General features: G+C 39.0%; 1 protein-coding gene across 1 annotated transcript in view; it reads right to left on the bottom strand.

Moving 5' to 3' along the window:
• Window positions 1–23,891, bottom strand: part of GTF2F2 (general transcription factor IIF subunit 2) — a 135,148-nt gene that overhangs the window by 16,554 nt on the left and 94,703 nt on the right. The window contains exon 6 of the mRNA XM_052650098.1: window positions 7,273–7,372. Within this exon, the coding sequence (XP_052506058.1) occupies window positions 7,273–7,372 (100 nt within the window). The remainder of the gene's footprint in view (window positions 1–7,272; window positions 7,373–23,891) is intronic.

The following is a 23,891-nucleotide window of genomic DNA, read 5'->3' as shown; positions in this document are numbered from 1 at the left end:
CTATAGGCAAGACCAAAAGAGATGGGCTTGAGGGCCACTCAAGACAGAATTTTCTTTCTCTCGGGTTAAAAGGAGGAGAGAACTGAGACAATGGCTGTATGATGGAGAAAGAAAGCATGACAGACCAAGACAAAGCCCGCAAATCTACAAAAAGGAGGCTCTTTGGATTAAAAAGCGGAACGACATCATGGAATACCTGCAGTGATTCATGTTTGAGCCTTGCTTTGCTGACCAATGTCTAAAACATGTCATATGTCCCCCGTTTATAACTGCGCCATTTGCATCCTGAAATCCCCTTCCACAGCTGCACTGTGCTTGAAAGGGTTTGCTCTGTCCACTGCAATGGACAGTCTAGAAAGCACGGCCGGAGGAAAGAGTATAAAAGTATGGACCGTGGGAAGAAGATACGATAACCCCTTACGCTGACCAAGTGGAAGATAAGAGAAACTTAACTTGGCGTCTACAAAATAGAGGGAGGTAGAATCAGACTAAGGAAGAGTGGAGAAAGCATATTTCCTTCTCACAGGCCTTAGTGGGGTGTGGGATTTCATTCAGCAAAAGGTCACTGTGAAGAAGGAATTCATAGGGCCTGGACTCCATCGTAGGCCTGTTCATGCTGATCATGCTCAGCCACCTTTCCAACGGACTCTGAACTCTGTGTTTAGTGCCTATGAAAACAACAACAGAAGGATAAGACCCCCTCCAGGCAAGGGAACCTTGAAGATCGTATCTAGGTTACTCATCGCCTACGAGAAAACATACACTAATCACTCCTTCCTCCAGACAGGCCACAAATTTTTCTATATCTATCGGAGTGTAACCTTGGGTTTATTGATTATTGGCCAATGATTATTGGCTATTGTTTGTTTGAGCACATGAGCACATAGCATGTGAATGATGGGGTTATTGGGATTATATTTTCCTTGGTTTATGTAAGTCTCAAGGAATTTGGAGTGGTGGGTTCAGACACGTACACATTGGGTATAAAAGATTTTCACAAATGCTGGTTGGGGTCGTTGGCTAAGAGGAGACTTTGGCTTGGGCCTGCAGGTGTAATAAACTGCACTCCACTATCTGCATTGTCCTTCTGAGTGAGTTTGTTTCGTGGAACGTGTGGCTATAACAATTGGTCCTCAAGAAAAACAAGACAGAGAGGTGGGAACCTAGCAAAAGGTTAGTGCCATGCTTTTGTACTCTCAGTATGGAGCTACACTTGTACAATATTCTATCTGCTCTTCCATCCCAGCTTTAATTTATGCTGAAAGAAGATGGACAAAGTTAAATTCAGGAAATAGGAAACAGAAGTTATGGTATATTCAGCTTCCACTCTCAGCCCTCTCTTCCTCATGTAAAATGACTCGAGAAGCTAGGAGGATGAGCAGAAAAAATGTTTTCAAGTAACAAAACATGCTGGTAAAGCAAGATAGGACTTCCCTGGCTCAGATGGTAAAGCATCTGCCTGCAACGCAGGAGACCTGGGTTCGATCCCTGGGTTGTGAAGATCCTTGGAGAAGGAAATGGCAGCCCACTCCAGTACTATTGCCTGGAAAATCCCATGGATGGAGGAGCCTGGTAGGCTACAGTCCATGGTGTTGCAAAGAGTCGGACACGACTGAGCGACTCCACTACCAAAGCATGACAGTCCACTTTAGAGAGGGCATACAGTCCAATAGGCAGTGGAGAGAAAAACTTAAGTGTTTGTTATCAAGTTGTCCCAACCCTAAAAGCCATAGGTCAGACCCAAAAGGATTGAAGGTAAGAACTGAGAATAAATTAGAAAGAAACTTCAAAATCAATACTGAAAGTATTGATTAAGAGTCAGATTAGGTTGTGATTTGTAATGTTAATGAGCAGTGAGAAAAGTACCAATTCTACACAGAAAATTTTCTTTTTAAATCTTGGTTTACATGTTTCAATCTCAAAAAACACTGCATTTAACATTGGTGCTCTCCTCCTTTAAAATGGGGAGACAACAGACAAGACTTGTTTGCTTATCTTTCTGCATTAACCACACCTATCAATGGCTCAATAAAATTTTTGTAGTACAGCATTATTTAAATCTTTTTTTTGATAATGTTCAAGAGCGATCCATCATCCTAATTCTGCTCTGTGGTATCAGGTGGTTCCAAAGTACATGTAATTATAAAAAGGGACTAAAATGATCCCATGATCATTAAATTATTAGCAACTAATTATACTCATGCCAAAACTAAGATCCCTGAGGTAACGTCTCTTTTTTAAGCTCATCAGTGTACAAATGGCAGTCTTAATATTGTAACTCTATACTAAAGTTATAGTATAGTATTATACTAAAGTTATAGTATAGTATAGTATAGTATTCTGCCAACAGTACTCAGACTAGTATTAATCTCCAGAGTTACAGAGTAACTCTGTACTATAGTATAGTACAACTATAGTATCTGTACTAAAAATTAATTCCACAAATAAACAACACATGATACGCACCAGTCTAGGAAAAGACCACTGATTCAAGATACGCCATTTCTTCTCCTTTTAGCTCTTTCCCCTTGGGCATTTTGTTTCGCACTGGCACTATCAGGAACCGACACTCAAAGCAATCAGATTTCTAACTTGTTCGCAGCCACACAAAATACTACTAGGCTAGTTATTAGACTAGAAATAGCTTTTGTATTATATGAATTTTAATTACTGATATCTGCCCCCAATGACCATAAAGTAAGGTGTCACCAGCTGCACAGAAATGTCAATTCAGAAAGAACTTTCATCTCCAGGTACAAATTTTTATAATCCCCAAACTCCATCATATACAATTTTACTTTCAAAATATAAAACAAATTATTCAAGACTGAACGGCAACCAAATGCTGAACACCCATTGTGGATGTGGCATAGGGCTGTTCAGCCGTCATTACTGAGACAATAATCCCTGACTAAAATTATAAATGCCACCCACTTCCAATTAAAATATTACAATACAGATGTCTGTAAATTTCTAGATTGTTGTTTGCAGAAATACTTTGATTGCTTTGTCAAGGCAGTCTTTGTGGAGGTTTCTAACTTTTAAAGTGAGCGTGGCAGCCTTGAATATCATGGTTTGCATTTTAAATCCTTATGAAAGATCCCCCCACCCTCTATGCTTCTATTTCTGCCTAATGTGTTGTTACCTCTTGGGAGGAAATTAATTCTTTAGGGTTGATCAGTCTTTGGTGTGCAAATTCAAATGGACAAAGCATGCAGCATTTTTTTTTAAACCACGTAGTATTCTTATACTGTACTCTATAATACAGTAGCAAATACTGCCGAGGGGCCTTGAGATTCAGTCCTGCAGGCACCCACTTTAATCAACAAAATTCCAAATTTATATACATATATATAAATACTTAAAAGCCAAAAAAAAAAAAAAAAAAAAAAAAAAAGCCAAGCCAAAAAACACCCCCAACAACCTTAGTTCTGAGGATTAAGACAACACAACTGGTCGCTCCACAGAATGAAACAGAGTATACATTATAATAAATTTTCTTTTTAGTTCCTGGGGGTTTATTTCAAGATTTTATGTAATAGCTCTGCTCCCTCCAACACTAATTTTCTAGTTCAGTTTCTTCTAATGTTCTATCACTTTCAGACCAAGAGCTCTTGCTAGGGTGGGGAGAAAAGGCAGTCTTTTTTTCAAGCTGGAAGCAGGGGAGTAGGGTAGGGAGTTGATGATAAATAGAGACAAGAAGATACTAGTTCTTTCTAAAAAGCCTTAGGTTTAGTGGAAAGAGACTTCCTGGTCTCCCTTCTAGGTATCATTTTTGCTCCCCATGCCACAGGAGATGGCAGACATGCCACAAGGGACAGGCAGATTTCCTGTGTCTTTGGATCAGTGGCTCAATGTCAGAACTACCTAGGTAAAAAATTTAAAGATAGTTGGCCTCCACATTAGATCAATACAACCAATCTCTGAAGGTATTTTTCTTTTCTAAAAGCTTCCCAGGTGATTTTAGTCTACAGCCAGCATTGAGACCACTGTCTGGACAACAGAGGGCACAATTCCTTATGAGAAAGGTCCTATGACTGGAGACTACATAAAAGAATGCTATGACATTTACACAGGCGGGATAATGATGTCCACGAAGTCAAGCAGAACACAGAACATACACAGGCACCCTTACCTGCAGTCAGGGATGGAGGCAGCTGAAAGGATCTTATACATCAGAGACTCTATATTTGGATTATATGACTCTATCAGTAAAAGACCTTTTTCCCCGGCCACGTGCCTTGTGGGCTCTTAGTTCCCTAACCACAAAAACAAAAGCTTTACACTCTTATTATAGTTAGCACTTTATTATAATACTATCTATGCTTTTAAGAGCTATGCAGGTGCCTCCACCAATTTCCGATACACTCTCATGGAGTTGGGGGGCGGTGGAAATCACTAAACATTCAAGCAGTGTAACATGGTAGCTTACAGTCAATCTTTGTTAATTAAAGATTATATGACTCATCACTATAATTACATCAATATTAATGACTCAACGCTATGACAACGTTAACAAAGGTTGATACCATGAACTGAAATGTCACTTGATGTTAAAGAGTCTCTTTAAAAGGGATGTGACAGCTTTATATCCTACCAAGTGGTTCAGAATACAATGTATTTGTACTTATTTTAGTAGTAAAAAGAGAGCAATGAAAAGCACTCCAAAAATATGACACTTGGAATCTATCCTTCTATACCTGCCAGGTAGGTATAGTGCCAACATCACTCTGAACATGAATTAGAGGTCAGAGCTTTGATACAAGCGAAAGTGCCAGCTCTGACCTAAGAGAGATTTTCCTTTCGCCTCAGAAATGATGGTATGTAGCAGTACAACAAGAGGGACCCTTGTAATGGAACTAAAGAAAGAAGCAATTGTAATTTCAAAATGTGGACTCACTAGGTCAAACGAAATATGGATTATACCCAAACAGGGTCTGAAAGGGTATGACCAGAGAAACTGAAAAAAATGGTAGCTCCTTGAAGACAGAAACTTTATTTATTTGGTTCACCAAGAGCAGGTATCTCAGGCATAAAACTGGCATTAAAAAAAAACAAAAAACATTTTTTGTTCAGAGGAGACAAATCTTACATAACTGTGGTAGGACACTGTCATGGCTAAGTACTAACACTTTTCCCTAGCTTTCCTCCCTTTCCCACTGCAACAGAAAAACTTTACACTGTGAAACTTTCACTGTAACAATTCAGACAATAGGTACTCGTTGTGACAATTCCAACAATTCAAAAAGACTGACAATTCCAAGAATTCAAAAAGATTTCGTAAAAAAGAAAATTATGATAAAATCGCCCTAGCACTAAAAAATAAAAACTGTTAAAGTACTGAACTAATCCTTATTTTTGGACATTTGTTTCTAGTCTTTTCCTATTATAAACAGTAGAGAGAAACAGTGTAGCAGTTTTTAAAATTTGGATGTCTTTAGAAGGGGCACATGCACTTCAGCTCATCTAGTCTCTACCATTTACCTTCTTAAATTTCAGCATCCTACCCAAGAAGATGCCTGCTTGGCCCTGGAGGCATCTACATTTGCTACCTGTCTTTATAAAATAACCATAAGATAGTCAAATATCATAAAGTAGTGGTTGGGCAGATACTAACCTGCATCATTTGACAAGCTTGGAACTTAAAGGCCAAACTTAAAAGAGTATTTATTTCTTCCTAAATTCAGTATCAAGGGGAAATCTTAAGCAACAAAGTAGGACACAAAGGCATCAACTCTCAACTGCTACTTGACTTAACTTGGACTTCCTTTTATTTTCAGAAAATCATCACTTTCTCCTTACACTGCAGGTACTTCAAGACCCAAATCACTTAGCTCTTTAAGCAATGCTAAGGATCTACAGCAACACGGGTTTCTTAAGAGCAAGGGTCCTATTCACAGACTGAGAAAACAAACTTATGGTCATCGAAGGGGAAATGGGCAGAGGAGTAAAGTAGGAGTAAGGGATGGACAGATACATACTACTATATATGAAATAGCCTAAAATGAAAAAGAAGCACACACACACATGCATGCACGCGCGCACGCGCTCGCTCGCTCCTCTGGAAGCTCAGAAAGTAAAGAATCTGCCTGTAAGGCAGGAGACCCAGGATCAATCCTTGGGTCAGAAAGATCCCCTGGAGAAGGGAATGGCTACCCATTCTAGTATTCTTGCCTGGAGAATAATAGACAGAGGAGTCTGGTGGGCTACAGTCCACAGGGTCACAAAGAATCGGACATAACTGAGCAACGAACACTATCACTATACATATATACACACACGTGTATATACATGCATATATATATATATATATATATATATAAAATCACATCACTTTGCTGGATATCAACAACTAACACAATATTGTAAGTTGCCTATACTTCAATTAAAAAAAATAGTAAGGCTCTTAAACCAGTTTCCATGGTTCAACGTCTGGACAATTTGATTACTGGCTGTGTGACCTCAAGGAAGCGAACCTCTCTGTGCCTCAGTTTCTGCATCAATAAAGTAAGGATCACAGCAATAATTACAACAGTTAGACCTTTGAACTGCCCGGCACAAAGTACACGTAAGATGTATACATGTGTGTACTATACATACATACACTGTGTATGTGTACAATTATGTACACTATATATTTATAAAGTGTGTGTTAGTCGCTCAGTCATGTCTGACTCTGCGATCCCATGGACTGTAGCCTGCCAAGTTCCTCTGTCCAGGGAATTCTCCACGCAAGAACACTGGAGTGGGTTGATATTTCCTTTTCCAATGTATGTAATAAATATAGTACATACAATATACTTTAATGAAAAAGTTTTTTTACATACAGGCAGCGCACACTTTACATAGTAGTGTGAGGCTGTAAAAATTCCTATAAAAGCTGAAACTAGGCAAAGCGATCTTAATAATGGGAAAAATGACCACTGGTTCATGAGCCTACTCTCAGTTATAAAGGCAGAGAAAAAACTCTAAAGCTAATATATATTTTTTAAGGATACTATGCTTCACACCATTAGAAACACTGAAGAAATGTTTGATTTCTCTGAAAAACTTTTCAGGAATCATTTCAACAGTGGTTGTCTTCTTCTTATTGTATGACTTTGGCTATAGAGTGAATACCTTTTCTATGCTTGGCAAACTGTTATCTCGCCCAGTAAGCCTGGATACCTCAAGCACCTGACGGCAAGGTGTGGGACTGCTAAGGTCCTTTCAAAACCTATGAGTGTATGACATTAAAGACAGACCAGAATGAAGAACGACATGAAGACTTACATTGTATTGATGATTAGCAACAGGTTTGTAATTGGTTGTCACGACTTTGTCCAGCTGCTGTGATAGCCTTACAGGTTTGGAAGATTCTTCTATTTGCAATCTGAAAAACAGAAGGCATTATTAACAAACTTCCTTGTTTATTAGAGTGAAACCTGAACAGGTATTCCGATAATCTTTTTATCAAGACCTAATACTTCACATATAAAGAAGATAGATCAGCCTTAATACTTCAAAAACACACTGTACATGACTATAATGTGGAAAGCAGACCACCAGGTAAACATACCAACTATCTTGTTTATTTCTACAACTTCCTTCTAAATCTTATACTGTATAGTCAAACCTTAACTTTTAAAACAAAGACGCTAATCAGCTTTAAATCTGTGGGAAAAAAATCTGCATGTAAAAATGAATTATCTTAAGTTATATGGTCTAAAACTAATCAAGGTATTTATTCAAAACTTCCAATCATTTGACAAAAGTATATAAAATCAGGACACATCAGCACTCAGGCTTAGTAGCTGCTTCACTAGACAGTGCAGATAAATGATCCATCTAAATCAAAATACAACTAAAAATAGCGCTTTTGGAAAAAGAACTGTAAAATAAACATATGACACTACGTAGAGCATATTATAAAATATAATACTAGTACATATTCAAATACCAATCTTAGGAGATTTTGTTTTGGGCTAAATATTACCATGGGCTTCCCTGGTGGCTCAGTGATAAAGAATCCGCCTGCCAACACAAGAGACGTGGATTCCATCCTTGGGTGGGCAGATCCCCTGGAGTAGGAAATGGCAACCCACTCAAGTACCTTGCCTGGGAAATCCCATGGACAAGAAGAGCCTGGCAGGCTATAGTTCTTAGGGTTGTAAAGAGTCTGACACGACTTACCAGTTAAAGAACAACAACAACATATATTACCATACCCAGTGACTCACATTCAACCATTTATTTATTTTAAAAATTAAATTATTCTGGTATGTGAGCACAGTAAATCTAAAAAAAAAAAACGTTTTAAGGTGGGAAAAGGTGTAGCTTTCCAAAATGACTACTTTTTTTCCAAAGTAACTATTTTTAAAGGACAAAAGGCACCATTGTACCTATAGACTTTTTAACTTAAAGCACTACAGGAAAAATAATTGCCAGCTATGTCTAGCTAAATTATAATGAAAGAGTAAGAATGAAATAAAAATACTCATACAAAAACATAGATCCTCACCAAGAGAACTACTCAAGGATTCATTTCAGCAAGAAGTTAAATGAACCCCAAAGGAATGAGTGAGATGCAATGATCCCAGCAAAGAAACTGAGAACCATATTAGAAAATTATCTACTTGATACAGACAAAAAAAAGAAGAAACAGTTTTAAAGAAAGTGGAACTTAACATGAAAGATGGGAAGAGATCAGAATGAAGGCATTTAAGATTCCCATATATTTTCTAAATTCTCTGTAATAAGCATCTATCACTTTTATAATCAGAAAAGTAAGTATACTTTTTTTTTATAGGAAAAAGAAATATTGTTTCTTGGAAGGTTAGTTTAAAAGCTATAAAAATGTTGCTCATTTAAAAATAATATATGTTGAACATAATATATTACTTTCTTTTAATGGGACTTTAAAAATAATTTTCATTTAAAATTCCTTCAAAGGAACAACTTGCAGTATAAAAGGTAACTTTTTCTTTTTTTTAATAATATTATTATTTAATTTGTTGGATGGAGTTTCTTTTCTGTTTCCTTCTGCTTATTTTTAGGTGGTTGTTGTTCAGTGACTAAGTCGTGTCTGACTCTTTGCAACTCCATGGACTGCAGCACACCAGTCTATGCTGTCTTTCGATATCTCCTGGAGTTTGCTCAAACTCATGTCCACTGAGTCAGTGATGCCATTTAACCATCTCATCCTCTGTCACTCCCTTCTCCTCTAGTCCTCAGTCTTTCTCAGCATCAGTGTCTTTTCTAGTAACTCAGCTCTTCACATCAGGTGGCCAAAGTATTGTAGTGTCAGCTTCAGCATCTGTCCTTCCAATAAATATTCAGGGTTGATTTTCTTTAGGATTGATTGGTTTAATCTTCTTGCTGTCCAAAGGACTCTCCAGAGTTTTCTCCAGCACCTCAGTTTGAAAGCATCAATTCTTTGGTACTCAGCTCTCTTCATGGTCTAACTCTCACATCCATACATGACCAGTGGAAAAACCATAGCTTTGGCTATATGAACCTCTCTCAGCAAAGTATTGTCTCTGCTTTTTAATATGCTGTCTAAGTTTGTCATAGCTTTTCTTCCAAGGAGCAAGCATCTTTTAATTTTGTGGCTGAAATCACCCTCCACAGTGATTTTGGAGCCCAAGAAAATAAAGTCTGTCAGTGTTTCCACTTCTTCCCCATCTATTTGCCATAAGAGATGGGACCAGATGCCATGATCTTTGTTTCTTGAAAGCAGAGTTTTAAGCCAGCTTTTTCACTCTCCTCTTTCACCTTCATCAAGAGGCTCTTAGTTCCTCTCTTCGCTTTCTGACATAAGGGTGGTGTCATCTGGGTATCTGAAGTTGTTGATATTTCTCCTGGCAATCTTGATTCCAGCCTGAGCTTCATCTAGCCTGGCATTTTGCATGACGCACTCTGTATAGACGTTACATAAGCAGGGTAACAATATACAGCCTTGACGTACTCCTTTCCCAATTTGGAACCAGTCCTTTGTTCCATGTCCGGTTCTAACTGTTGCTTCTTGTGCTGGATACAGGTTTCTCAGGAGGCAGGTCACGTGGTCCAGTGTTCCCATCTCTTTAAAAATTTTCCACAGTTTGTTGTGACCCACACAGTCAAAAGCTTTAGCATAATCAATGAAGCAGAAGTATATATATATTTTGGAATTCCCTTGCTTTTTCTATGATCCAGTGGATGTTAGAAATTTTGATCTCTGGTTCCTCTGCCTTTTCTAAATCCAGCTTGTACATCTGGAAGTTCTCAGTTCATGTACTGCTAAAGTCTAGTTTGAAGGATTTTGAGCATAATTTTGCTAGCATGTGAAATGAGTGCAACTGTACGGTAATCTGATCGTTCTTTGGCACTGCCTTTCTTTGAGATTTGATATATAATACCAAATTCCTCAGGAGATATTAGAGATCCACCAATTGCCTTTTTTTTTTTTTAATCTGAAAGCTGTAAATACTACTGGTTTTGTTTTTAACTGTGATTGCCAAATTGAGTATAGTTATTTCAGTATTAAAATATAAGTATTTTAATTCTTCCAATTATTTACAAATCCATATATATCCTTTAACTATATAAGACCATAATTTTATGAAGTGTAAAAAAAGTACTCTAGAAATGTCTTCAGAAATTTACTGTACATGTAACCATAACTGTATTCACTGTGTTACTTTGTCTTCATGGGCCAAGTAGTTTCTGTAAACTAGGAAGAAAGCACTAGCTAGAGACCTAGAAGGGCCATACCCACCCAAAGACGGACGTGGGCTTACAATCTTTCAGTGGCCTCTTAACTGCTCTTGCGTGATGCACAAGCTTCTTCCCATGACTGCATGCCATTCTGGGATCTAGTCCCCGCTCCCTCTCCAGCTCAGTCCACTGTTCTCCCTCACGTGAGTCCCCATGGCTGAAGCTGTGCCATGCCCAGACTTTAGAGGAAGCTTCTTACAGACAGTCACCCAGCAAATCTTTACTGGGTGCCTATTCTTGTTGTTGTTCAGTGGCTCAGTTGTGTCTGACTCTTTGCGACCCCATGGGCTGCGGCATACCAGGCTTCCCTGTCCTTTACCATCTCCCAGAACTTGCTCAAACTCATGTCCATCAAGTTGGTGATGCCATCCAACCATCTCGTCCTCTGTCTTCCCCTTCTCCTTCTGCCTTCAATCTTTCCCAGCATCAGGATATTTTCTGGGTGCCTCTGTCTACCAAGAAAAGACTTGCTTAGTGGAAGACAAACATTAAACAAATTTGGCTCAGACGGTAAAGCGTCTGCCTGCAATGCGGGAGACCCGGGTTCGATTCCTGGGTCAGGAAGTTCCCCTGGAGAAGGAAATGGCAATCCACTCCAGCACTCTTGCCTGGCAAATCCCATGGACGGAGGAGCCTGACAGGCTACAGTCCATGGGGTCGCAAAGAGTCGGACACGACTGAGCGACTTCACTTCACTTCACTACCTGTAACTGGTTATCTGCAGGACTGAAGAGGGACAGGGGGTTGGTATTATGACAACTGACTGTGTGCTGCTATGAAGTAAAGAATAACTCCAAGATGTGCACTTGGTAAGCTGAAGCAGGACAGCCCATGTTCCTAAGAGGTGAAGCCCAAAAGACTAGGCAGAAACAACTCCTCCAAGCCGAGAAGATGTCTCAAAGTGACTGACAGATAAACGTTTAGAAAGAAACGAACAGTTGCAGACAGGTATAGGAATGTTTACAAAGGATTAGAACTATGCTGCTGCTGCGTCCGACTGTGCGACCCCATAGACGGCAGCACACCAGGCTCATGTGTCCCTGGGATTCTCCAGGCAAGAATACTGGAGTGGGTTGCCATTTCCTTCTCCAATGCATGCATGCATGCTAAGTCACTTCAGTTGTATCTGACTCTGTGCGACCCAATGGACAGCAGCCCACCAGGCTCCTCTGTCCACAGGATTCTCCAGGCAACAGTACTGGAGTGGGTTGCCAGCAAGGAGATCAAACCAGTCAATCCTAAAGGAAATCAGTCCTGAACATTCATTGAAAGGTCTAATGCTGAAGCTGAAGCTCCAATACTTTGGCCACCTGATGCAAGGAACTGACTCATTGGAAAAGACCCTGATGCTGGGAAAGATTGAAGGCCGGAGGAGAAAGGGATGACAGAGGATGAAATGGTTGGATGGCATCACCGACTTGATGGACATGAGTGTGAGCAAGCTCCAGGAGCTGGTGATGGACAGGGAAGCCTGGCATGCTGCAGTCCATAGGTTTGCAAAGAGTCGGACACAACTGAACGACTGAACTGAACTGAGAACTATGCATGTGTAAATCCTTTGGAGGGGGAAAAAAGAAAAAAAACAAGTGGCAGCCTGTTTCTGAACACCTCTCTCTGTATTCTAACCTTAGGCCTATCCCCTTAATGCAATCATGTCTCAGGGGCCTGGCCTCTCTAAATGGTAATCTAGCTGTTATGCTGCCACTAAATTATCTTTTCTGTTTCAATCACCTCACTCCACAATTTGATCTTATGAGACATTCAAAGAGGGAGGCATGCACTGGCTTCTTCTTTCCACATTAAATGATTGTTCCCATTACTTCACAGCTTGAAAATTCCTTGGGATTTCAGTGTGTTTAGGTTAAGTGCGTTTTTATAAATGGCAGCTTATTTCTTGTCATACTCTTACACTAGGATTTATTTTCAGCCACTGCATCCTGATTCAGATTTAGGTGGCATGGTTTCCTTTCAATTCTAATGCACAAGTTCTAACAGCCAATTTCATCATCCATGGAGTGTCATGCCACTTTTATCCTCAAAGTATTCAATCTTTTAAATATATAAAGGAAAACACTGAATTAACTTTTTTTTTTAAAGAGCTCATATAAAAATTTAACCTTCTTATTATACATTTAAAAAGTCAAGTACAAGGGTTTTGTTTTAATTAAAAGAGGATATCTTATGATTCAAAATTCAAAAGGTTAACCTATGGATGGAAAATATATTTTTGAAAAACTAAACCTTAAAATACTTTAATTAACTTGAATAGTTTAAAATAATTTAGCAGGGTTCTTTACTTAACACTAAATAATTCATTTAACATTATCACATTAAGTGTCAGAACAATTTGCAATTCCATTTCACCACTGAACAATGTACCAAATTAAACATCACTGACCTCAACACGCCTTCAAAGTCAAAATAAGGTTTAAAACTAGGCTTGTACAAAATAATACAATGTGGAAATATCTGGTTTGCACAGCTGAACAGCAAACTACACACAGAGGTCTGGGGCTGGACTGGGGGAAAGCTGAAAGTTTTATTGTCCCAATCATTTAAAAAATTGGTCTGGGATTTGCCTGGTGGTCCAGTGGTTATGAATCAGCCTGCCAATGAAGAGGACATGGGTTTGATCCCTGGTCCAGAAAGATATCACATGCTGCAAGGCCACTAAGCCCGTGCTCCACAACCAAAGCAGTCACTTCAGTGGGAAGCCTGCTCGCTGCAAGGAAGAGTAGGCCCCACTCGCCACAACAGGACAAAGCCTGAGTGCACAGCATCGAGGACCCAGCGCAGCCAAAAATAAATAAATCTTTTTTTTTTTTTAAGTGTTAACTTTTTCAGAAAATTTAAAAACATGGTGTTATTTTCAAGAAATAATAATAGAAAAATATTATTATGTGATCATTTGGACACAGATAGACCCTACTTTTACAAACCACTAAAAAAAAAAAGTGTGGTGCTAATTACTACCACCATTTCAGGACAGTTTAGAATATGTGTCCACAGTCTTAGAAGACTAGGGTTCACTGAATTACCAGTCTTTCTAGAATATTACATAAAGGGTCAGTTTCTTACTTTCCAATCAAAGGAAGAGCTCAAGGGCTATATAACCTGAGAGTGAAAACACTAACGAAGCAATCATACGACAGACTTCTATAAAGTATTTTGCTATGTTGTAGGAACTGTGTTAGAGCTCTGCATACATCTTCTCAATCTTAGAAGCAAAACAGTGGGAACTCAGATCTGTTCTTTTTTTTTTAACTCAAAGCCTCAAGGAGTTAATCTATACACTCCCTAAAAGGCCATATAACTGAATAACATCGCTAATTAAAAGCTCATTGAGTTTAGTTAAAAACAAGTAATTTTCTTGTAATAAATAAAATGGAATATAACCTTTAAACATTATGAATCACTTTGTTGTACATCTGAAACTTATATGATATTGTGTAACAACTACATCTCAAAAAAAGCCATTTTCCTTTATTGGAAAGGAAATTGAAGGTACCCACCTGCTTTCAGTTAGCCCAATTCTACACAGACACATACAAAAGAGCAAATTTTTTTTTTAAATTTGGTCACACCAAGCACCATGTAGTATCACAGTTGCCTGACCAGGGATTGAATCCACCTACCCTGCATGGGAAGAACGGAGCCTTAACTGCTGGACTGCCAGAGAAGCCCACCACATTCTTCTTTACAACACTGAAAAAAGATTCCTATTTTATCAATGTCACTAGCTACTGGCTATAATTATGGTTCATAATCCACCTTATTAAAGTTACTTAAAGATCTTCATTACAGTGTATTACAATTTACACACTGTAATGGGAATTCAATCCTCAAATAAAAAAGTGGTATAAACACCCAAATATTTTAAATGTCAAAATCTAAAACAATGAAAAAAAGCCAAATTTCTATTGCTCTAAGCTGTTGGCAGACTGGGGAAGACAAGACTATATATTTTATTCAGTTAATCCTTCACTGATCTCACTTAGTGCATCTTATATGAAAGTAACTCAGCGAATATTGGTTAAGCAAGTGAACAAATGAAACCTTTATTGGACAATTATATCACAAGAGAAAAGGTTGAATCCCGTATTAACAAATTCCACAATAACGCCTCATTATATACACATAGACTATTCTCCTGCCTAAGCAAAAATCCCTAAGTAATACTGCCTAGCTAATCTGGTTGTCAAGTATAGAATTAAGCAACTCCAAAATCACTGAACAACAAATGTTTCCATCAGCAACTGCCAACGTGTAGGAGTCATTTTATGATGTAAATATCATTACTTTAGCATCCATCTATCCTTTGTGCTCCAGCTGCATTTGACTGCAATTTATGCTATTCTTAAAATGACAGGTTTCACAAAAGAAGGTAAATTATCTTACGATGTTGATTTCATTATTGAAAAGGAGGGAGTAAAGCAGTGAAGGAGGTAAACAGTGCTTCCCACGGGGGAGCAGGAGGCTGACATTTGCAGGGTGAGTGAGAGAAAAGTGTCCCTGCAAGGAGAAGCAGGAACAGCCAGAGCGCTGGGACTGCCTGTGAGCAAGAGGACACCTTCTGGGCCCCAAGCCAGAAAACAAGATGCAATGATCAGAAGAAGGCCCAGCTCAGGAGCAGGCGGGCAGAAGGCTAGGGGGGAAGGGAAGGTGAGGGAATAACCAGGTGATCTACTAATACCAAAATGTTCTGATGATGCCTAGTTTTAAGACAGGGCATTTACAGGAAGCTTCAACAGGACAGAGAGTTTCTCAGAGGTACAGTAACAGTATTAACAGTATTGGGTTGGCCAAAAAGTTCATTTGGGTTTTTCCATACAACCTTAAGGAAAAGCCTGAACGGACTTTTTGGCCAACCCAACACACATTTGTCTGTTAGAATGTGGATTTGAAAAAATTTCAGCACTTGCAACTGACAAGTAATCAAACATATCCTTACCTGGAAGGACTACTACAAGGATTACAGAGAGTAAACATTAAAATTAAGTAATTTAAGTGTCTTACAAATACCTGTTAATTATTTAAAGCTTCATGAAAATAGGGACCTTGTTCATATTCCCAGGGCCTAGAAATTAGGCATGCAATATAAATGTGTTAAATAAGCAAGTGAGGGGAAAAAAGATGAGAAGAAGACAAGTTGTAGCCTGTGATTAATCAATAACGGTAATCTGGACGTCATATCGTAAGATTTACAGTAACATAGAGAAGGAAACGGCAACCTACCCACTCCAGTATCCTTGCCTGGAGAATCCCCATGCACAGAGGAGCCTGGTGGGCTACAGTCTACGGGGTTCCAAACAGCTGGACACGACTGAGCAACTTAAGCACAGCACGGCACATGTTAACACCTAGATCTGCCATTTAAGAGAAGAGACTGTAAAATACATAAGGCTTAATTTCAGTCTGTAGGAAAAACCCAACAAAGGGAAAAAACTCCATTATCCACTTGCACTATCCAATAGAGTAGCCACTAGCGATATGCAACTATTGCAATATGCAACTATTTAAACTGAAACTTCATTTCCTCAGACACGTCAGCCATGTTGTTTGTTCAACAGCCGCATGTGGATACCATACAGGACAATACAGACATAGAATATTTTTTTCATTGGTGAGGGAATAAAAATTCAGTGGACTTTGCTTGCTCCTAGATTCGTTAGAAACAAGTCACCCACAAGTTTTTGGGTATGTGTTGGGTAAAGTAAAATAAATGAGAGAATAATGAAGACACTTTATAAGCGTCTTGGTTTTGTTTTTTTAATTACTGCCTAATTTTTGTTTTACACCCAAACACTGTAAGACTGTCAATCCCTTGTCAGATCGTCACTTCTCCTGGAAGAGCATACATCACCAACATTCTAGAGAGTATCCTCCATTAGCTAAAAGACACAGAATCTCCACTCAATAGTCCAAAATATAACTATCTTACCCAATGGCCAGAATATTTTTACTATCTTATATAATTTCCTTTGCTCTCATAGTCTTTCCTTAAGTAATCTACTTATTATCTTAAACTTGAAGGCATGTTCAGTAGCTACCTTCAGCCTGTTTGTGTTAGTCACTCAGTTATGTCTGACTCTGTGACTCCGTGGACTGTAGCCCGCCAGACTCCCCTGCCCATGGGATTCTCCAGACAAGAATACTGGAGTGGGTAGCCATCCCCTTCTGCAGGGGATCTTTCCTGACCCAGGGATCGAATCGATGTCTCTTACGTCTCCTGCATTGCAGGCAGATTCTCTACCATCTGAGCCACTAGGGAAGCCCCCTTCAGCCTAGGCAGTGGCATTACTTCCCAGTCACCAGCACTCTGGTGGCGTCCAAGTACCACACAGATGCAAGCTGGAGGAAGAGGGCAGAAGACAGCACACACAACCGGTTCTTGTGACTCTGGGAATCAAAAGGGTACCTAAGATTCACAATGCCTGGAGTTTTTGTTCAAATAATTATGAACTTTGGCCTGTGGCTCAGATCATGAACTCCTTATTGCCAAATTCAGACTTTAATTGAAGAAAGTAGGGAAAACTACTAGACCATTCAGGTATGATCTAAGTCAAATCCCTTACAATTAGACAAGTGGAAGTGACAAGTAGACTCAGGGATTAGATCTGATAGACAGTGCCGGCCTGAAGAACTATGGACTTTGGTCACCTGCAACGTATTCACTGCAATGTGTTTTTTCTTTAGACCACGTCAAGCATGATTTCTTATACCATCTCCTGAAAGCAAACTGTTTTTCACCTTGGAAAGACTGTATTTCAACGTAAGTGTGTGTGTGATGGGGGAAGAACAAGGGCAGGCAAAGCAGAAGGGGGTGGGGGCAGAAGGAAGCAACAGCGTTTGAGGTAAAAAAAAAACCCCTTTAGTGCTTCTGCTTTTCCTGTTAATCAAATAGTTAATATTTTAGTACAGGCACAAAGTAGAAACTCATGAGGAAAAAAAGTTTAGCAAATTAGGGATCATTTGTCAGTACTCAAGACATGTCCAAGTAGCTACTCTTGAAAATTACCCTAAACTCCAATGGATGATGAATGACAAAAATACTTGTTTCATTTTTAAGAACTTTTATTTCTCTTCTCCATACCCCAAGAAAAGTAAAAAGCCTAAATAATTTGCTATGATTCCCAGAGTGGTGGGTACAAAGGACTAGGAACTGTATTTCTAACTCAATACAGCCGGCCTTCTGTAGCTGAGGATGCAAAACACGTGGATAATAAGGTCCAACGCTATTAAATTTAATGCACATCTGTGAATTTCATTTTGTATAAGGGACATGCACATCTGGAATTTTGGTGTCTGCAGGGGGTCCTGGAACCAATGTCCCATGGATGCCCAGGGATGACTGTATTCAAAAAAGCAACAAAGAAATACCTTTTAAATTCAGATTCATGCTGACAATTTCCCATTAAAAATAAAAATCAAAGATTAAAGCAAACCCATGGCACCCAGAATGGCTCTGAACAATGCTCAGTTTAGAGAGAACGCACCATACACCACGGCATGGCAGGATCTAAAACCAGGTTCCGGTTTTAAGGTCCAGTTCTGTCCCAGGTGTCGCCACGGCCAAGTTGGCCAATCTCTTCAACACCGTGGTGCTCTCACGAGAAAAAATGATGACTATAGCAACAGAAGTATGCGAGAGAGTCTTTAAACACTTAAAAGTGCTTGTCCCAAAGTACAATTCAATACATTTTATTATGATTTGACTTACTGTAATCATTCAAATAGTCACACTAAACAGAAATATATGGAAGTTATATGAATAAGCACAACTTTTAATAATAATCTGCTTCACCAATTAGATTTTAAAACCAAGATTTATGGAAACTAAGTTCATCCTTTATCCTGATAGGGGTATCTGGCTACATCAGATAAAAAGCACTTTCTTCAAGGATAAGAAAATTTCTTTCTAAATGTCATTCAGCTGCAGGTAAAACACGTAATGTTCATGAAAGTGCTAATCAGAACAAATAATTAAACCACAGCACCAAGAGACATATTAAAAATATGGGAGCTTATAGTTTGGGGTAACTGTTTATATATCAGAAATTTAAAAAATTTACTGAATTTTAGACGCAGTCAAAGTATTTTTGGAGTTAATCCTTAGGGCACTCAAATCAGTCTCTCACAGATGACTTTCAATCAGCAGTGACTAGAACATGAGTCTGAGTTTAACAAAGGTAGAAAAATGCACTTGAGCAGAACATCTTCTTAAGTTACATAGAGAACACATAACCATTTAAAACTAAATAGTTTTGAAAAATCTTTTCCCGTCTTCTTCATATAAAATAAGATTACAGAAGGTTATGTATTTTTCTTCCCAGGAGATGGGGTCACTTCCAGACCAACTGTAGAGCGGATACAACTGAATGAAGTAACTGTTCCCCTCCTTCCCTCTGTCTATTTCACTTGGCCCTCTTTTTCACTACCTGGACATTTTTAGTTGCTTTTCTCTAGATTTTTTTCCATACAGCTTTAGATATTTCACACGTATTGTTTCACTTCATCAGCCAAAGAGGCTAATGCTTTCAGGGGACATTAAACAATAACTCTTGGGTCCCTTTCTGCCCATAATGTCTAATGATTAGCTTAGATTTTTATGTCCTTTAATTGCTTGGCCCAACACTTATCCACACTGACCCTCACAGACTTTTGTGTGAGGTGGATCCACGTAGACAACGTGTAGAGGTCTTGCCATCATCACTTCACTCATGCCACTCTGATTTCGCCATCCAGCTCTTCTCCCAGATCACTCCTCTACAGAGGGCAGGTGTTGGTACTGATTCGAGGAACTCCTGCCTGAGCTTCCCCCACAGCTCAGGAACTGAATGCTGCCTTCGGCTTCCTGGTGGAGTCCCCATGAACAACAAGGGCTCATGGAACCCCACAGGGATGTGTGACTGAGACGACGGGGGGAGGGAACTGTGGGCCAAGCAGCCACTGTGGGAGCTCAGAGTGGGGTCCTGGGCGCCACCAAGCCCTTGAATATTCTCGAATCACATCATACACATCTTGATCAAAAACACCTTAATAGTCAAGTATTTAAGAAACAGAATACAAAAGCCTTTTCTTTTCATTAAGAACTGAAATATATTCATTAAAGTAAACACCTCAATAATCAAGTATTTAAGAAACAGAATGCAAAAGCCTTTTCATTAAGAACTGAAATGTATTCATTAATTTAACGTTGAATTTGCTTTTGAGAGCTTAGTCTCACACAGGTTCTACTTTTGTGGATAAAATGCTTTAAAAAGTAAAAGAGAAATGGCTAGAGATGACCGTTCATATAATAAAACTAACTCAGTTTCATAACAGAAACACTAATGCTCATGTTACCATATTGATCAAGTGCTGAGAGTAATCATTACCCTAAGATTCTCTATTTTCACAGTTTTGGCCTATCAAGAGACACTCAGCCCCCACTTCTGTAAGCTCCTAAGACTTCTTATCTGCTGACTGATAAACAGGTTTCCGGCTAGGTTATCATTTGGTGAGGAACTGTGAACACTGACATGAAGTTACCTAGCAAATTTTCTTTTATAGAGCTTATGGACAGATGTATTAAGAACTGAATAAATCATTTTATAAATTTAAGAAAATAATTTTTCTTGCTATTAGTAGAGAGAAGAAGGCATTATAGAAATGTTTCAGTCCCGGTTTTTCTAAATACATAAAACACTATCTGGTTCAAATCAAGTCTAGGTTTTTTATAGCTGGTCTTAGAACAAAGACAAAAAGCTGAGCATATAGGAAAACCTTTTCTAAAACAAGGTGTGGGCAGAAACAGTCCTGATGCTTTATGGATCCAGACTCTGTGTCATTTTACTTGCTTTGCTAGCGCTACTTAAGAGAAGCTTTACCTTTTAGTCACTTACTTTATAGTTTTTAACTCCTATAAAACATTAGGGATATCAGGCTATTCTTCATGTAGCTCCTATTAGTCAGAGAATGACTGTTATGGGCCCCAAACAAATGTATAAAAATATTTTCTGCATCATCAACATGCATGGATGATACAAGTTATTACAGAGGCTATTTATGTGGACCAAATCCATTTTATTTTGCTGAACTGTTTATATGATGATCTGAGTCATTAATTTTTGTAAATGTTGCTTTGATAGACATTCTGAATGAGGCTGAAGAGCAGTTACGGAAACAAACCCTTGCTTTATTTCTCCCTTTGTGGTAACAGTTTTATACCAAGCTCTTTCCCCCGGATCCCTCCAGTGTTGCTAGCTGAAGGTGAGGGTGAAATCCCTCCAGTGTTGCTAGCTGAAGGTGAGGGTGAAGTCTGTGCCCATGGAATGTCCGCAGGGAACATGCTCAGATGTCAGCCTTGGGGTGCATCTGTGCTCAGCCGCGTCTGACTCTTGGTGACCCCACAGACTGTAGCCTGCCAGGCTACTCTGTCCGTGGAATTTTCCAGGCAAGAGACTGGAGTGGGCTGCCACTTTCTTCTCCAGGGGATCTTCCTGACTCAGGGATCAAATCCACATCTCCCGTCTGCACTGGCAGGTGGATTCTTTACCATGGGGCCACCAGGGAAGCCTTTAGGGCCCTCCAGTGCTGCTAGCTGAAGGTGAGGGTGAAGTCAGTGTCCACGGAAAAATCCAGGGTAACATTCTTTGACAGCAACTTTGGTCTCCTAGTGGAATTCATTCAGTAATTGAGTTGGGCAGGAAAAAGTGAAAAAAAAAAAAAAAGTATGTACGTATACGTACACATATATATTTGAATGAACACATTCTAAAATACGCTGGTGCTTCTTCAGGTTCAATATTCAGAGCCAAGAAAGAAATTAGTCAGAATTTGTTGAGTTTGCTGTATATTTATACAGACCAAGATGATAACTAAAGGGAAGTGGGCATCTGTGGGTTTCATTTATTCACATATGAGGTAAGGGTTAAAGTATGGAGTGTGAAATGAACTTGGTGGTTTTAAGTGAGCTTTTACATTTTCTATAACAGATGGTACAGCAATAATTTTTTATCATTTAAGATGAGATCAGATTCTTGAAACTGTGAATTCTATCACAACAGGCTACACTGTCTTGTCCAAATAATGCGTATTAGAGAATGCGTATTTTCTGCAAGGTGCATGTTTTCACTATGTGAAATCTGAAGAAAACACATTTTAAAAATGAAAACAGATTTATGTAACTGTTAGCTTCAGTAGTGACTGAAGGAACTTAGAGTGGGTGTGTAGGAGGGGAAATAAATGAGGTAATGCAGTTCAAAGAGGCTGACCTAACAGAAATCTGACAATAAAAGACTGGGAAATTACTGTGATAAGTACTTTCCCATTTTCATATTTATTATACTGCAACTTGAATACTTATAACCAGAATTATTTAAGATGGTTTAAAGCTAAGCATCCAAGATCGTCAAGCAGCCCCAACTGCTAACCTTGGCTCTCTTTTACTCCTAAAATTATTTAGGTTAGGGATTAAGTAAGCTGCTTATGATGATAGACACAGCATTTCTCTAGCCAGTCCCTGTGATATATACTGCAAGTATGAATCATTTTTCCAAATTAAAGTGTCTATGATCCTATGACTATGTGATGGGTGCCAAGAGAATACAACAGTGGAATCAAACAACTTCTATTCAGCAAATTTTAAAATATCGTTCTGCAAATTTCCAGTTGCTTCTGAGGAAAAATCAGAAATATTAGCTGCATATCATGTCAAGCTGTAAGAAGCTACCCAGGCATACACAAACCAAGATACTGTTGCTATGGAGACTAAGCAACTCAAGCAAATGGCTACTTCATTAGAGACTCCATGAAACTATAAATGCTGGATGAGGGATATCTGGCAGGATGTGGCCATCAGTGTGGGCTGGGATTCAGAGAGAATTTCTGAGAATATAAGATAACTTTTAACACGCTGTTTTGGCAACCTCTGAAAAATTACAAAGTGAGATTAACTAGAACCAAATGAAAGCTGGGGGAAAATGAGAAGAGTGGTCAGGTTCAAGAATATCTGTTTAGGACCAGCTGTGGTGACCCTGACATTCATCTGAAGAAGTGAGGGTCATTTAGACGATCATATAAGATGCCAAAGGGAGAAAGGAGTCCCTATTGAATCACTGCTTCAGACTTTCCGCTGTGAATGGGGTTTGAGGCCATATGGTCTCCCTCTCTCTCCATCAAGAAAGTGAATAGAAAGGAGGGAAAGAATATTTCTGCCTATGTTTCAACTTCAAAGAATTTAAACTTTACATCCAAGAATGACAATAAAAGCTGGATATGAACTTCTGTAACACAGCCACAAAAGATTAATGCTAAAATCAGATTTATCTCAAAGAATTTAAATCATTTAGCATTTCACATATTCTTACGCTTATCTTCTAAAAACAAAGGCTACATACTAAAAAACCCCAATGTTTCTATCTTTTCCTTATGAATTTACAGTGCCTCTAAGAACTTTTAACTGACACTATATAGGAGTTAAATATAAAGATGTGCTTCTATTTTTTATGTTCAGTTCAGTTCAGTTGCTCAGTCGTGTCCGACTCTTTGTGACCCCGTGAACTGCAGCACGCCAGGCCTCCCTGTCCATCACCAACTCCCCGAGTTCACTCAGATTCACGTTCATCGAGTCAGTGATACCATCCAGCCATCTCATCCTCGGTCGTCCCCTTCTCCTCCTGCCCCCAATCCCTCCCAGCATTAGAGTCTTTTCCAATGAGTCAGCTCTTCGCATGAGGTGGCCAAAGTACTGGAGTTTCAGCTTTAGCATCATTCCTTCCAAAGAAATCCCAGGGCTGATCTCCTTCAGAATGGACTGGTTGGATCTCCTTGCAGTCCAAGGGACTCTCAAGAGTCTTCTCCAACACCACAGTTCAAAAGCATCAATTCTTCGGGGCTCAGCTTTCTTCACAGTCCAACGCTCACATCCATACATGACCACTGGAAAAACCATAGCCTTGACTAGACGGACCTTAGTCGGCAAAGTAATGTCTCTGCTTTTGAATACGCTATCTAGATTGGTCATAGTGATATGTTATATAAATTTATCATATTAAGTTTATTACAAAAATGATGTTAGTTATATCCTGACTTTTTAAAAATGAATTTTTTAAAATTGAAGTATAGTTGATATACAATTTAAGTTACAGGTATACAATATGCTGATTCACAGTTTT

The sequence above is a fragment of the Budorcas taxicolor genome, chromosome 12 (assembly GCF_023091745.1).
Source record: "Budorcas taxicolor isolate Tak-1 chromosome 12, Takin1.1, whole genome shotgun sequence".
NCBI lineage: Eukaryota > Metazoa > Chordata > Mammalia > Artiodactyla > Bovidae > Budorcas > Budorcas taxicolor.
Note: the sequence above shows the minus strand (reverse complement) of the source record. Positions and strands in the feature narration are given on the sequence as shown.